The sequence below is a fragment of the Gallinula chloropus genome (genome assembly GCF_964237585.1).
Source record: "Gallinula chloropus genome assembly, chromosome: 19".
Classification (NCBI taxonomy): domain Eukaryota; kingdom Metazoa; phylum Chordata; class Aves; order Gruiformes; family Rallidae; genus Gallinula; species Gallinula chloropus.
In genome coordinates this window covers 4044565-4056516 of record NC_140104.1, presented here as the reverse complement: position 1 = coordinate 4056516, position 11952 = coordinate 4044565, and the positions used below count along the sequence as shown (strand labels likewise).

Here is an 11952-nt window from a genome sequence, read left to right as displayed (position 1 = left end):
TAGTATTTTATTTATAGAATTTAATTCACTGCTGGAACAATAAACCTGTCATTGACATGAGGCCTGTATGTTACCATGGTTACTGTGTGGGAGAACTATAGCCTTTCTGAAACTGCAGTTCTCCTTCATCCCCCCTGTTCCACAGACCTGTCCTGGGACATGAGGGTAACTGTTCAAAGTGGGCCCAGCAGGAAGCTGTGTGTGGAGAGGGGATGTAACCTGCACTTAGCAACAAAGTTCTGTTGCAACTGAGGCTGAAATTACACAGGGTCAGTGTGGGGAGCCTAGAGGAGCTGCCAGCAGAGCCACAAGCTTACCTGGCACCTCTCTCTCTCACGTGTTTTTTCATGACATCACCTCTCAGAGATGAGGGGTGGTGACAGGTGTGCGTGTGCAATGCAGTACCTGGGTGAGTGTGTCACTGGCTGTAGCATCACTGCAAAAGCAAAAACACGGGCCATTTTCCTAGCTTTGTGCTCTATATCGAAGCGAGGTTTAAGTTTTCGTCGAGTTCTGCTGTGTTTGTAGTTACGTGCCGCCTTCTCCCGCATCCCCTGACACCAGTTCCAGGCTCGAGCGGCTCCAGCTGGAGCGACAGGCGCCATAAACCGGGCACAGCCCGCGGCTCTCCCTGGGGAGGAGCCGGGTGTCGGCAGGCGTTACCCAGCCCCCGCGCCTCGGCTGTGACAAGCTGCGTGTGTTGCGCAGGTGCGTGGGGCCTGTGTGGCCGCTCAGGTTCCCCGGCAGCGCCGGAACGGAGTCGGGGCGGCGTGGGAGGCGCCGCCGAGGCGTGACCAGGCTCCTTTGGGCATCACGGGGCGTTGCGCCGGCCGCTGCCCTGAAACGGAGCTCGCGCGGGCTCCGTGACCGGCCCCGGCCGCGCCGCAGCGCTGCTTCGCCCTGTTTCCCCCGAGAACGCTTCTCCCTCGGGGCTGGGCGTTTCCTCGGGGCGAGTCACCTCCTCCTCCGGGCGCCCCGGCCCGGCGGGCTCCTTATCCCCAGTGTAACCGGCCTCTTCGGTACTCGGGGACGAACCGCGGCTGGGGAGCCCGGGTGCAGACCCCTCCCCGCCCCCGGCAGGCGCCTGGCCCCGCCCCGGCGCAGAGGCCCCGCCCCCTCCTCCGGCCGCTGCGTCATCGCGCCCGGCCGCGCGGCAGGTAAACAAACACTCCGCGTGGGCGGAGCTTTTCCCGCCAATTGGCGGCTCGGCGCGTGACGCGGCCCCGCCTCCTCCCACGTGCGCGGGACCGGCGCGGCGGCTCTCGCGAGATCCCGATGTAAACAAAGCTGCGGGCGGGGGCGGTGCCCGACGCTTTCCGCCGCTTCGGCCGAGCTGGGGGCGGCAGCTGCCCTCCACCGGAGAGCGCGCCTGGGGATTGGCCGCGAGCGGGGAGCGACCCGCCTTCGGCGCCGCCCGATTGGTTAGCGGGGCGCGGTGCACCGGGCGTCATTCCCCGTGGGGGTCCCAAGCGCTGTCACAGAGTGGCCTGGCGGCGGCGGCAGGTGAGGGGGCCGGGAGCGCTGGGCGCGGGCGGCGGGACGTGCCCGGGCTGTGGCGGAGCTCTGAGGGCGAGTCGGGGCTGTGAGGCTGGGCCGGGGCACTGCGGGAGCACTGGCAGGGCAGGGGCGAGCGGGTGGAGGCCCCGGCGGTCACTGGCAGCCGCTCCGGGAGGGCGCAGGCCGTGCGGACAGAGCTGGCCGGCGGGTTCGGCGCTTCCCGGGGCGGCGGCGGCCTGATTCCCGGGGCGGCGGCCGCGAGAGGAGCTGAGGCGTCTTGTTCCGGAGCCGCTTGGCAGCGGTAGGCGGAGGGTGCCTGGGGCCGGCGCTCCCGCCCGGCGGAGGGCGGTGCCGAGCCCGGTGCCGCAGCTCGCCGGGCCGCGCAGGTGAGTGCTCGGGCGGTACCGGCTGCTCGGGCGGGCCGTGGCGCCGCAGCCTCTCCGGGGCACGTTTTCCCCCGCTGCCGGCTCTCGCCTGGCGCGTCGGGCCCGGGTGGCGCTTTCCGCGGCGGGAAGCGCAGTTCCCGGGCCCCCGCGGAGCCTGCCCAGCGGTGCCGTGATGCTGGCGGCCGATATCGCGCGGGGGTTCGGCGTTTCTCCGCGCTTCCCATACCCTTTGTGGGGCTGGGACGGGGCCGGGACCCGCGGGGCTCCTCGGGGTGGGTTTTACCGAGTTTTCCCACGGGATAACGGAGGCGTGAGGAGAAGCTGATGTGAAACCCGCGGAGCTCGTCCGGCACCTGTGTGGCGTTACCGTCAGTGCGCCCCGTTACAGGCTGGGAAGGGTACAGAGCGCTGCCACCCCACGCCTTATTTCTATGTAATTATTTTACTATAATAAATGTCCCTACAGCAGCTCGTTAGTAACTAATGGTCTTACATAATGGTGATAACTGTGCTCCTGGCCCACTCTGTAACCTGCGGCTTGAAAACAGTTCGTCTCTTTATCACGTAGGTCTCTTTATTCCTTCACACGTGGCGCAGGAGCTCTGGGCCTTGTGCTGCTGAACAGGCAGGGTGGCGGCTGTTAAAAAGCCCTGGGCAGGGTCACAGGGCCTTAAGGGTCTGTGGAAGTCAAGTTGGCTTCTTCAACAGGTCTGACATCCTCTTGAAGAGCATCTTCTTGTTCTTCATGCACTAGTTCACCTCATACGCTAGTTTGGGAGGCGAAGAACAAGAATCTACATCTAAATAATCCCGATACAAGTGGTTATTGAAGAGCAATGTGCTTCTTACAGGTGCCTCCACAGAAACAATGGCGACAGAATCTCCACGCCGCCCTAGTCGATGCACTGGAGGAGTGGTCGTTCGCCCGCAAGCTGTCACGTAAGCCCGTTCTAGCAGCTCAGCCCTTATTTGAAATGGCTTTTCTTTCATTTTCTTGTTGAGGAAGGCCCTAGCTTGGGCTTCTTTTCAGAGCCAGCTGCGAGGCCATACACCGACAGTATGGTTCTGTCTGTCCCATTGAATGTTTTCCAATAAAATAAACAGGTTTCATTCTTGTCTCCTAGGACCACGTGGGTCAAACTGTCTCCCCAAATGGGATGCCTTTAGCTTAATCCACCCAAACCTTCTAAGTGCCCATTTTAAAGAGAAATACTCTGTCTAGCAGTGTTTTGTTGTTTGTTTACTGGGTTTGCTTTTGTATAAACACTGCTAACTTCTTCCTTAGCACCTTCCTTTCTCACTGTTCTCTTTAATAATACCTTGTTGCAGGGGTGGGTATGTTAAAACCTGTGTGCCTGTCGTTAAAGCCCTTCAGTAAGTGCAGTGGCAGATTGTGTTGCTTGGTTGGGTGTTTTTTTTCTCTGCTTAAGCAACCAAAAACTTTCTCAAAGCAGAGCATGAGACCATGTTTTTGCTTGGGTGTCCTTGTTTTCATTGTGGTCCTGTACCTTCATGGCAAAAGAGCTTAGTAAGACAGTCTGGATGATTTATGGTTTCATCTTGGTCTGTTAAAGGATTTTTGTAGCAGTTTTTCTTTTTTCCTGGGTGTATTGGTACTCCTGTATTGCTGCTGTGAAGTGGCTCTGTATTGAAATGTTCACTTGGACTCTCAATCTCAGTAGCTGTTAGCTTGCTGCTGGGGTTGGCTGTGTGTTCCACCACCAAGATTCACTTCATTTTTACCAGGGAGCACAAGAAACCTACTGTTTCAAAAAGTTGTGTTAGGGGTTTGTCTTACAGCCATAGGGTAGAATAAGGGGGTTTTTTATGTTGCAGCTTTCTCAAGAAATGTGTGTGTTTGTAATGGCCTTTCCTTCAAAGTACACTTAATACCATAACCAGTGAAAGCCACCATAAGAATGAGGGTATCAGGGGGGTTTTATTTGATGTAGTGGCTGGCTCTTGAGGTATGTCTTTTCAACTCAATAATGTCAGTCTCTTTGATGGGAGTTTGTGTGTGTTGAGCAGCCTGCTGCAGCGTTCTGCTGCTTATGGTAAACTAAATACCCACCAACAGAAAGTTTGGGTGTTTTGGTGGGTTTTGCTGTTGGTTTTGAGCACTTTAAAGGTAGTTTGCTGGAGGTTTTTCAAGTCCTGGAGAGGCCTAGAGAATTTACACTGACTAAAACATTTCCCAAATGTTAACTTGTTCCAAGGTGGACTGGTGGGGGGAGGATTAAAAAAAAAAGTACTTATTTCATCAGCTGAGAAACGAAGACAGGATGACTCTTGCTGGTAGGCATTCACATGGGAACTTCAAACACTGTGTTTAATATTACACCTGTAGACAAATACTATTGCTAGGTAATAAAGGGCTTTCAACATAGACAAAGACAGTTTTGGTGACCTACATAAATCAAAGAAGAACCACAGCTCATTTATAAGGCCTCAGCTTAAAGCTGTAAGACAAACTTTGATGCAGTAATCCCTGGATCGCTGAACAAAGTCCAGTTTTGTCATGATTTGGAATAAGCTTTCTAAAACTTCAAACTTTGATGGTTTAGATTTGTCTTTGTTTTCAGAGAGGAATCAATCGGTTAAGCTGATCCAGGTGTTGCAGCATTTGACTTGAAGTGTCTTCTGTACTGCAGTGTGGAAAAAGTTCCTTCCTATATAAAAAAACTTGTTTGGGGGCTGCCAAAGCTGTGGCCTGAAGAGTTAATTGTTTTTACAAATTATCTCAGGCTTTATGAAGGTAGCTCCTGTTGCCAGCATGCTTCAGGATTGCTCCTTACAGAAAACACACACTTTTTGTGTGGTTTCAACACCCTCTGGCTCATGTAGTCAGCCCACATTGTGCGTTGCTCAGTGGTTACACAAGAGTCTCACCACTCATGCAGGGATAAGCTAATAAAAGCATTAGTTTAAATCTGCCAGAACAAATGCATCTTGCACTATATAACATTTTGTATCATGGCTGCTAACGAACTTTGAAGGTGGAGTAAACTTCCCAAGCTATAAAGTCTTATCTGAAAATACCTCCTAACTATTCTTAGTTAGGGTTTTCTCCCATCTCCTGTCCCCAACCACCACTACTTGTTTCATCATTGTACATGGTGCATCTGAGGTCTTAAAGTTCCCTTGTCCTGTGAGGAGAGTCCTCCTCTTTGTGATGCAATACCCAAATCAAGTAGACAAGTACCAAAGAATCATTTCCAACAGCCTCTTCCACTTCAGCCAGTCTCTCTGATGAGGAGACCAAGCTTTGTTTCTTGCCTGTTGTCTTTTTATACTTTCCCCCTAAGCAGTTATTTCATAAACAGGCTTCTGGGCCACTATTTATACACCCCAAGTGCTTGGCAGTGTGTTAAGTAACTGCATCACATCATTAGTGTTCTCCTTTGTGTGTGTGTTTTCTCTGGTGATGGGATTTAATGTATTCTCAACTGTTTCTGAAATTCAGTGGTAGATAAAAATTCTCCTTCTGTGTTCCAGGGAACAGTCGTACATGGAAAGTGTTGTTACCTTTCTCCAGGATGTTGTGCCTCAGGTAGGTGTAGATCTTTAGAACTATTGTTTTATTCAGTGTGTAAAGCTGTTGAAGCACGTGTCAGGTGGACTAAAATAGCACTGAATAACCAAAGCCAAATTTGGGTTTTTCTGAGTGTGAATCTTGAGACTAGATTCTGAAAGTGTGGCCTCCATGCCATCCAAAACCTGGCCCTATGGATTTCTCCTGGGAGGCAATAGTTTAAACAAATGTCTTAGCTACCCAGAAGTTAAAGAGTTACAACATGAAGAGCAGGAAGAAGATTGCAGCCTTTTCCTTTGATGGGTTTTGACACTAGAACAGCTGGGGAGAGGAGAGGCTGGGCATAAGACTGGCTCTGCCTCTTAAGAATGTGTTTTCTCTGGGTTGTAGTTGAAAACCTGTGTGTGATCCCTGGCTGGAGCGGTGGTTAAACAGCTCCGTTGTTAAACAGCCTTTTCTCACCTCAGCCTGACAAGGAGAACTTCTTTTGCCTCCTATGCTCTCATTTTTTTTTAACCTTGTTTCTGTAGCTTGCCTCAGAGTGTCCTGGCTGCTGTGGGATGAGCAGCTCTGCCTGCCCACTGTGCTCAGCGTGCTGAGCTTTGCAGAGCAGCAATCCTCATCCCTTTTTATTTTTGTTCTTATTTTCTGGGATCTTCCTCTCTGGAGAGTGCCTGTGATGCTCATGCCTGCTCTTGGCCATAGTTTTCGCAGGTAGTAGCAGCAGCATGAAACTGAAATGGTCACTTCTGTATTGCTCATGGGCTCTTTGGTGAAGGAGGGAAGTTAATTCTGCTTTGTTACGCTTTGGGAAAGCTGCAGTCAGCATTGGGGAAGCAGTGCAGCTAATTGCCCATAGCCTCAGGAAACTATCTTGGTTCTTATTTGAAGTGCTATCTTAATCATTAATATCCTTAATAAAATCAAGCTTTGATTTAAGAGGTGGCCAAGTTCCTTGCACACACCCCCTTTTCTCCCCCTCTGTAGTTAAAGGATGCAGTCTGTGTTTTATTTTACACATCAGTTTGTCTTGGAAGCATGGAATGTGATTTGTTTTGAAAAGCAATACCCACACTTATTTTTTAAATTTGCTCTTTTAGTTCATGTTATTTCTTTTCTGGCATGTATGAAGTGATTATACAAGCTCTTTTCATGTTTAATCCAAAATACTGTACGGTATTTTGTTATAATTCATTTGGAAGTGGTGGTATTTCTACTGTAGCTCACGTTTTTACTACCCCAGTTTCTCCTGAGAACTGTAAAACTTGGGCTTTGGAAGCACTGCAAGTCTCCTTCACAGTTTCTTTTTGTATCTCATCTTTTTATGGAAATCTGCAGAACACAGAACTGAACCCTGAAGCTGTTCTGCTGCGGTTCTGGTGTATTTTCTTTAGATGGCTGTGTTAAGGATGTCACAAACAGATACAACTAAGATACATAAGCTATCTAGTAAAGGCCTCTCTCCTCAATTTTGCTTGCAAAGCTTTTCAGTGGATTAAAGAGTATTTTAAAAGAAATACCTCACAAAGAGAGCTTCCGACTCTGCTTGTAGAAGCAGTGGTGCAAGTGCTAAAGTTCAAGATGGTTCCAGAATGCTTATTGTTTTGTACATCTTGTAATTTGGATGCTGATAAGCAATGTTGTGCTTGTTGGGTGATACTTAGTGTGCTGCCCACTGATCATGGAACCATTCATTTTTGAAACAAAACCTCATGAGACTGCTGGTGATGGTAAAAACTGACATTCCCTCCTGTGGTGTATAGAGGGAGGAAAAAAGGGTATTAAAGGTTCATATTTCCACCCTTTTGGTTTTTCTTCCAGGCCTACAGTGGTACCCCACCAGCAGAAGAAAAGGAGAAGATCATTTGGGTCAGATTTGAAAATGCAGATTTAAATGGTATGGCTTCATTTTCACTCCCTTGTTTTTGTGACTCTTTGGGTCCATATACAATAAGTTCAGTCACCTTTATGAGTAAGCATCGTTGACTCAAGTATTTTATTTCCTTGTTCTAAATACACTAAATGTTAAGTGAGTAACTTAGCTTTTATTGTTCAGTATCTACCAAATGGGACAAATAGGACCTTGTGGCTTCATCTAAAGGGAATCTAACTCTTGCTTAGGAAGAGGGGCAAATAAAAAATAGTAATAACTAAAAAAATCCATTTCTTTTCCTTAAGGTAGTTGAGAACAAAGCACAGAACTGAGTTGATTTCATCTACTGTTTGATTTCTAAGCCAGATTAACTGTGAATCCAGTCCAGGCCCTGGGTATAGCTTCAGTGGGGTGGTAGAATTCAGAGGAGCCTAGAAAGGAAAAGCAGTTGAGTAAAACTAGCAGTAGAATCCATGGTGTCTTTGAGGGCAGTAAGAGCAGAGCCATAAAATAATCTTCAAATGTAACTTGTTTGTCATCTCCAGTCCTAGTAAATCACCAGCAAAAACTACTGGCTTGGTGCAGAAAACATTTGTCCTAACATTTTTAAAAGAAAGTTGTGATTGTTAGATGCTTTTTGTAAGCCCCAAGTAGATGCCCACTTCAGATCTGAGCTGGTTACCTGTCTGTCCTGGTTAACTCTGTCTGTCCTGGTTAACTCTGTCTGAACAAGGAAGGTCAGGGACTGAATGCAAGCTGGTTGAATGCTGCTGTTGGGTGGCTTTTCTTGAGTGTATTGAGTATCTTGGGAGTTGCTTGTGTGGGTGCCGTAGCTGAGGAGCTCAGGGCCCTGCTTTCTGGAGAAGGCTGGATTGAAGTCTTACAGCAAATAGCTGTTCTGTGTCTGCTCTCTTATTTGCCTGTCTGGAGCTCGATGGTGAAGGCCTATTCTGGTCTCAGATGAAGTAACAGCAAACAGAGCTGTGATGGGGAATTCTCAGCCTTTCCAAGAAGTTAATAGGGAAGATTATATGTGTTCCAGCTGTGGAAATGGTACAGAGGCTGGCAGTTCATAAATTCACGGTTATTAGAACTGGAAAAGGCCTATCAACCTGCACGCAGCGTTGTGGCCAGCTTTAGGCTCACTCAGGCTGCTGTGGGTTTGTTTTCCTTATTGTTTAGTTTTTAAACATTTCAAGCATTCCCCCTTTAGGTTCTTATCCACAGTTTAGCAAGAACTCTTCAGAATAGTCTTCAGAATCCTTCATGTTCTGTTTAAACTTACTTTGATGCAGCCTAATCCAATTGGGCCTGAACATGTCCTCGTTCACCATCCTAAATATTTCCTCTGTTTCTTTGAGGCTGCTGGCAGGGAGCCTTTCTTCATTCTGTCATGGTTCAAAATGTAGTTTTAGAGGGCTCTGCTTGAGAAACACTTGATGTTTTTGATGATTATGTCCTGTAGCACTCTTCTGTGGGATTTTCTTCCATTGGGAAGGTTGATTTAGGGATTTATTATATAGTATTTAGTAATAGTTTTGACCAGTCTGTGAATTTGTAATTTCTGTATTAATGTTTGTTTTGTTGGTCTGTTTTTCTTGATTTGAAAAGTTTCCTGTGTTTTATGGATTGTGGGAGAAATTTTGGGGGTGTTTAGTGGCAACCCACACTGTAATCCAGGAAATTTTGCTCCGTTTTAAATTTTAACAGTTTCTAACCTCTCTGTGAAACTAACAGATCTGTTGTGTTTGCCTGAAAGAATATATTTTAGGATTGTTCCAGCATAAAAAAATTAAACTGCTTTGCTTGCTTCTACTTAAGACAACAGAAACGTGTGAAGGAAACCATTTAGTATAAATAGCATTGGATATAGTGGATCTTAACCTTTTAATAATGGCCTTGATATTTAAACCTGATTCAGATACATCCAGGAATATGGAGTTTCATGAAATACACAGCACTGGGAACGAACCACCGTTACTGCTAATGATCGGCTACAGCGATGGAATGCAAGTCTGGAGTGTACCTGTAAGTACAGAGCTCACTTTGCTCCTGTTCCAGAGGCCTCTGTGTTTGGAATGCTGTGTTACTTACTACTTTAATATTTTATTTTTAATTTTTCCTGTTGAAGTGGAAAGAGATTTACCACTGATGTCATACGGTTTGGATGTCGTGTGTATCGAGGGTTGGCACTAAGCACAGATAAAACACTTGAATTCATGTAGCTTCAGTGTTGAGGGCTTTTTACAAATTGGTTCTGCTAAGTAAATTGTCAGAGTTGGCTTGGGAGGAGTGTAGGACATCATGGAATGGGGTGTATCCCAGAAAGGACAAATCTTCTTAACCTACAGAAAGACATAAGGATAGAAAATACAAACAGAATTTGTTTGTCCCAGGAGTGTGAGTATGACAGTATTAATAGTACTTCACAGTCACGTGTTTGTCATGCACATGATTTGCAATTTTAATTTTATTAAAGCCTGTGTGTGCATATGGCTTTGATTTCATGCTGTCATACACACACCCCGCAGTTTGTGTTTCAGGGTGGATGTTTATGAGCACATGGTCTTAATTTGGGGAATTTCCCCCAAATTTCTTGAAACTACAGAATAAAGTTTAATATGGTAGATCATAAAATTCTTAACTTGAAAAAAAAAATAAAATTAAAACTGCTCATAACACCTTGTCCCTCAAAATAATGCAGAGAAGAGGGAGTTCTTTCCCTTTGTAAAATACAGTGGGTTTTTTTTAAGAAATGTGTGTATCTTTTAGTAACTTTTTGGATAGCTGTGGAGGATGTATTTCTATACCAGTAGCTTAGTATAATAGAAAATGTAATCTGTACACCGAAAGCCAAGTTAAATTGAGTTTCACTGGAGCGTGGGATTGATTGCATATTGTTAGCTGGAGATGAGGAAGAAAACAAATACTGAGCTTTTGCTTTCAAAGGAAGATTTCATAGAGATGGGGTAAGACATAGTGTAATTTACTGAATTTGCTAAGTTTTTACTAACATTTAAGCGCTTTAGCCAAAACTTAGGAACATTTTAACTGAAATATGGGAAATTTTATGTGTTTGTAAGTCCTGAGAAATTGCATTAAATTCCAAGTTTTATGGTGCTATTTTTAATGGAGCAAAAATGTAACTTTGGATGATTGTGGGATTTGGTGTGGGGTTTGTTTTTTAGGTTTTGGAGGGTTTTTTTTTTTAAATCTGCTTTAAACTGGAATGACTTAGAATATTAAGAGTGGGTTTTCTAGTGTGTGATGACTTTCATACAGCTTTTTGAATACCGGTCAGCTTTATGTTGGTGCACAAATGAGATGATTAAGATGGTTCTGAAAGGCTTTGCTTTGTTCTTCCAAGTGTACTACAGCAAAGCAACATTAGGTGTCAGTAAGATACTGAGCTAAGAGAGGAAATACAGCTGCACCAGGAGTAACAGCATAAGCTGCTCGCTTATTTAACATGCCCTGAGGAGTCCACAGCCCTGAGTTAAAGAGTTTTGGTAAAACACCTTCCTTTATCCTGCTGCGAGCTTCTTACCCGACTGGATGTGTTTTTTTTCTGAAAAACTTAAGGAAAAATGTTGTGTGGATGTGGGCCTTGTCCTGGTCCCGCCGAGCTTTGTGTCTAGCGGAGACTGTTGGGTTTTTGGTGTTTTTTTTTTTTCCCCCTTCTCTGTCTACATGTAACATGCCCTTGCTGTGTGGTTAGGTGAGAGTTCCATGCATCCCTCTTAAGTGCCTTTCTGTGTCTGAATGCAAATCTCTCTGTCAGAGCCATCTGTACCAGTGCCCTGGGGAAATCTGTTGTGGGGTGGGATCTCACTTGAATAAGAAAAGCAAGGCTGGAAGTAGAGAGTTGCAGTTCTTTGGTACACAGATTAGCTCTGTCTGGCCCGTTCTGCATTAGCTGTCTGCATTTAAACCCTGTGGTAAACACGAGTTAATTTGATGGAGTTTACTAACCCCTGGTTTGTGAAACTACTCTGTTTATCCTGGTCTATGTGGAGTGAGTGTATTTATTGGCACTGGCAGGCAGGTAGTACAAGGTACCTTATCCGTGTTTCCTAGAGGAAGGGATGAGTTTTCTTTGGACTTGTGGTGGGGTTGGGATTTTTTTTCGTTGTTTTGTTTTCCTTTTTTTTTCCCTATCCCTTTTTGTGTCTGAGTTAGCCACAAGTTAGGCCGTGGAATGCCTGATGTTATCTTCTTCAGTAGGATGATGATACAGCTGTACTGCAGGGTTTTGGTTGTTTGGTTTTTGGTGAGGGGGTCAGGTTGTTTTTGCTGTACTTGTGTTTGGTTTTTTGTGGTGGGTTTTTTTTTCTTCTTCCCCCCAGTGTGTTTTACCTCATAATTCCTAGATTTTGATAGTATTTAATATTTTAGGTAAAAAAGTAAATTGCAGGACAGTTTCTATTCATGTCATTCATTTTTTTTGCAGAGTATTTTTAATGGGTGGGGGAGAAGTTCACTGAAATGGAAAAAATGCCAAATGTGGAAATATTTTACTGTTCACTTTAAGCATGTCAGCTGTAGAGATAGTGCATTACTTTCTCATCCCTTCCTTTGTATGTTCTGTGATGTTCTGAGGCCGTATCCGGAGAGATTCAGCTTTGGCCTGTGTGGTTTGTGTGTGTTGGTGCAATGGCAGTGCT

At 46.1% G+C, this 11952-nt stretch overlaps 1 protein-coding gene across 3 annotated transcripts in view; it reads left to right on the top strand.

Annotated features, from left to right (window-relative positions):
- Window positions 1-2751: 2751 nt before the first annotated feature.
- BCAS3 (BCAS3 microtubule associated cell migration factor) overlaps window positions 2752-11952 on the top strand; it is a gene marked incomplete at its 5' end in the record, with an annotated part of 348271 nt that continues 339070 nt past the window's right edge. For all 3 annotated transcript variants that reach the window (XM_084273336.1, XM_084273335.1, XM_084273334.1), the window contains 4 exons: window positions 2752-2822; window positions 5379-5433; window positions 7237-7312; window positions 9210-9316. In XM_084273336.1, the coding sequence (XP_084129462.1) occupies window positions 2752-2822; window positions 5379-5433; window positions 7237-7312; window positions 9210-9316 (309 nt within the window). The remainder of the gene's footprint in view (window positions 2823-5378; window positions 5434-7236; window positions 7313-9209; window positions 9317-11952) is intronic.